The sequence below is a fragment of the Anarrhichthys ocellatus genome, unplaced genomic scaffold, assembly GCF_004355925.1.
Source record: "Anarrhichthys ocellatus isolate YVR2014 unplaced genomic scaffold, GSC_Weel_1.0 scaffold81, whole genome shotgun sequence".
Classification (NCBI taxonomy): Eukaryota; Metazoa; Chordata; class Actinopteri; order Perciformes; family Anarhichadidae; genus Anarrhichthys; species Anarrhichthys ocellatus.
Window position 1 is genome coordinate 853,760 of NW_022280111.1, and position 2,064 is coordinate 855,823.

General features: G+C 38.0%; 1 protein-coding gene across 3 annotated transcripts in view; it reads left to right on the forward strand.

Annotated features, from left to right (window-relative positions):
• The window catches only part of usp45 (ubiquitin specific peptidase 45), a 35,710-nt gene that overhangs the window by 2,182 nt on the left and 31,464 nt on the right, over positions 1 to 2,064 (forward strand). For all 3 annotated transcript variants that reach the window (XM_031874418.1, XM_031874416.1, XM_031874417.1), the window contains exons 4-5: positions 654 to 754; positions 1,151 to 1,251. In XM_031874418.1, the coding sequence (XP_031730278.1) occupies positions 654 to 754; positions 1,151 to 1,251 (202 nt within the window). The remainder of the gene's footprint in view (positions 1 to 653; positions 755 to 1,150; positions 1,252 to 2,064) is intronic.

Genomic DNA, 2,064 nt, shown 5'->3' on the forward strand with positions numbered 1-2,064 from the left:
ATATATATATATATATATAGATATAGATAGATAGATATATAGATATAGGTATAGATATATAGATAGATATATAGATATAGATATATAGATATAGATATATATATATAGATATATATATACCAATAACCCGTAATATGATGGTCCTTTTGATTCTTTTATGTGTATTAACTTTTATGCATTTGTAAAAGGAAGCAGGTTCAGTTATGTGTGTTTTGAATTTAACCGGTACCCACATTACAATAAATTGTTGACTAGTGAATAATTGCACCGGAAATAAAAGGCACACGTGTTATCTTCTAGTTTCTTTAATTAGAAGAATTAAGCCTGTATTTTCTACATTTCAATTATTTTTTTCCAACATTCAAAATTTGACTATTTAAAAACATTATTGATGCAAAATAGTTGTTTTAATTAGACATATGCCTTTGTAAATCAATTCAGGAGTTAAATGCATACATGTGTACATATACAGTGTATTATATATTGCCAACAGGCTTAAAGATATTTTTATATATCATATATTCACATTCAAATTTGGCTTTATTGAGGTGGAAAAGAGCCGTGGTCTTTAAACGTGGGCTTGTGCGTCATCATATGTGGTGCTTGTTCACAAAGACTCTTAACTAAACACATTTAAATGGACTACGTTTCAGGTCTGTAACCAGTCAGGGATCCAGCATGCTGTCAGGCACCACCAAGCTTTCCATCCAGAGTCTCACTGCATCACCATCAGCTTGAGCACGTGGAAGGCCTGGTGAGAAATCTCTGCATTTATTGTGAACCGCAAAATGAAAAGCCGAGATTGCACGTCGCACCAATGTGTGTCAACTCTGCCGTGACACATGTCGAGATGTGTGGGCTGACATAGGAATCAACAGGCGTGGACGTCTTGAGTGTCGCATGTCATAAGCTGTAGGTGTGTTGTCTAAAACTCCGACTGATCGTGGCTACCACGATCAGTTTCTAGACCATTAAATGTTATTTTACCCAATTTCATTATTATATTTGATAGTGTGTAGAAATGGTTCTCCAGTAATTCAGTTCTCAAAATATGTTTAATTTCTTGTGTCAGTTTGTTGAGTGTCTTTGATTTCCCCAGTAACTTAAAGCTGTTCTTGTGTCTGCCTGCGGACCCGTCTCTTTGGAACAGGTGTTTTGAATGTAACGAGGAGCTCTCCACACACTGCAACAAGAAGGCTTTGGCTCAGGCCCTGGACTTTTTACAAAAGCACTCTGTCAAGGCAACATCAGGTAAGGTGTTTGGGAACATCTTGGAGGTCTATACACTACTGATGGGAAAAAGAAAAGCTTTTATTAGACACGTGCATCTTCACTGCTGTTTCAGCGAGGCTGAAGTCAGTTCATTTGGAGTTTTATAGAAACATTCCTTTAATTCAGCAGCCTCGTCAGTTATAGCAGAAAAAGATTGGCTTTTAACACAGATTGCCTGTAATGATAATCATATATTTAGCGGCACCGAATTCTTTGTAATAATCTGCAGAAGTGAACCTCAAACAAGGTTTCACGCGCCTAATGTCTTAGTGTCCGCAGCAAACAAATGCACAGGATGCACACAGCACAGTAACACCGTGACTGCACGTCACACTACAAGATCCATGACTGTAATACAGACCAATTGATTTACCTGGTCACACAGGTTCAAAATGACCAGGAATTGACTGCAGTACACCTACTCCCCCTGGTGGCGGTGGTCGTCTGAATCCCTGTATTTCACCTGTGATCAGTGTAGAGACGGCCTGTGTGCGTTATTAGAAAATACTGCAGTGAGACCCCTCTGTGTCAGGTGCATTATTTCTTATGAATGCAGCTACTTCACCTGTGATTTACTTAGCTACTTAGGGCTTGTAGAGCCTTTTTTATGCCTTCTAATGGTTATATAACTAGAATGTATCCGTGACATTGAAATATATATATATATATATATATATATTTCATAATGCATATTGCTTGATTTAGAGGACTTTACCGGTCTTTCCCTGACGGCCTATTTTAGGCCACATGAGCCCTCCTTGCCCAGTCAGTCAACCATATAGATGTAATCCC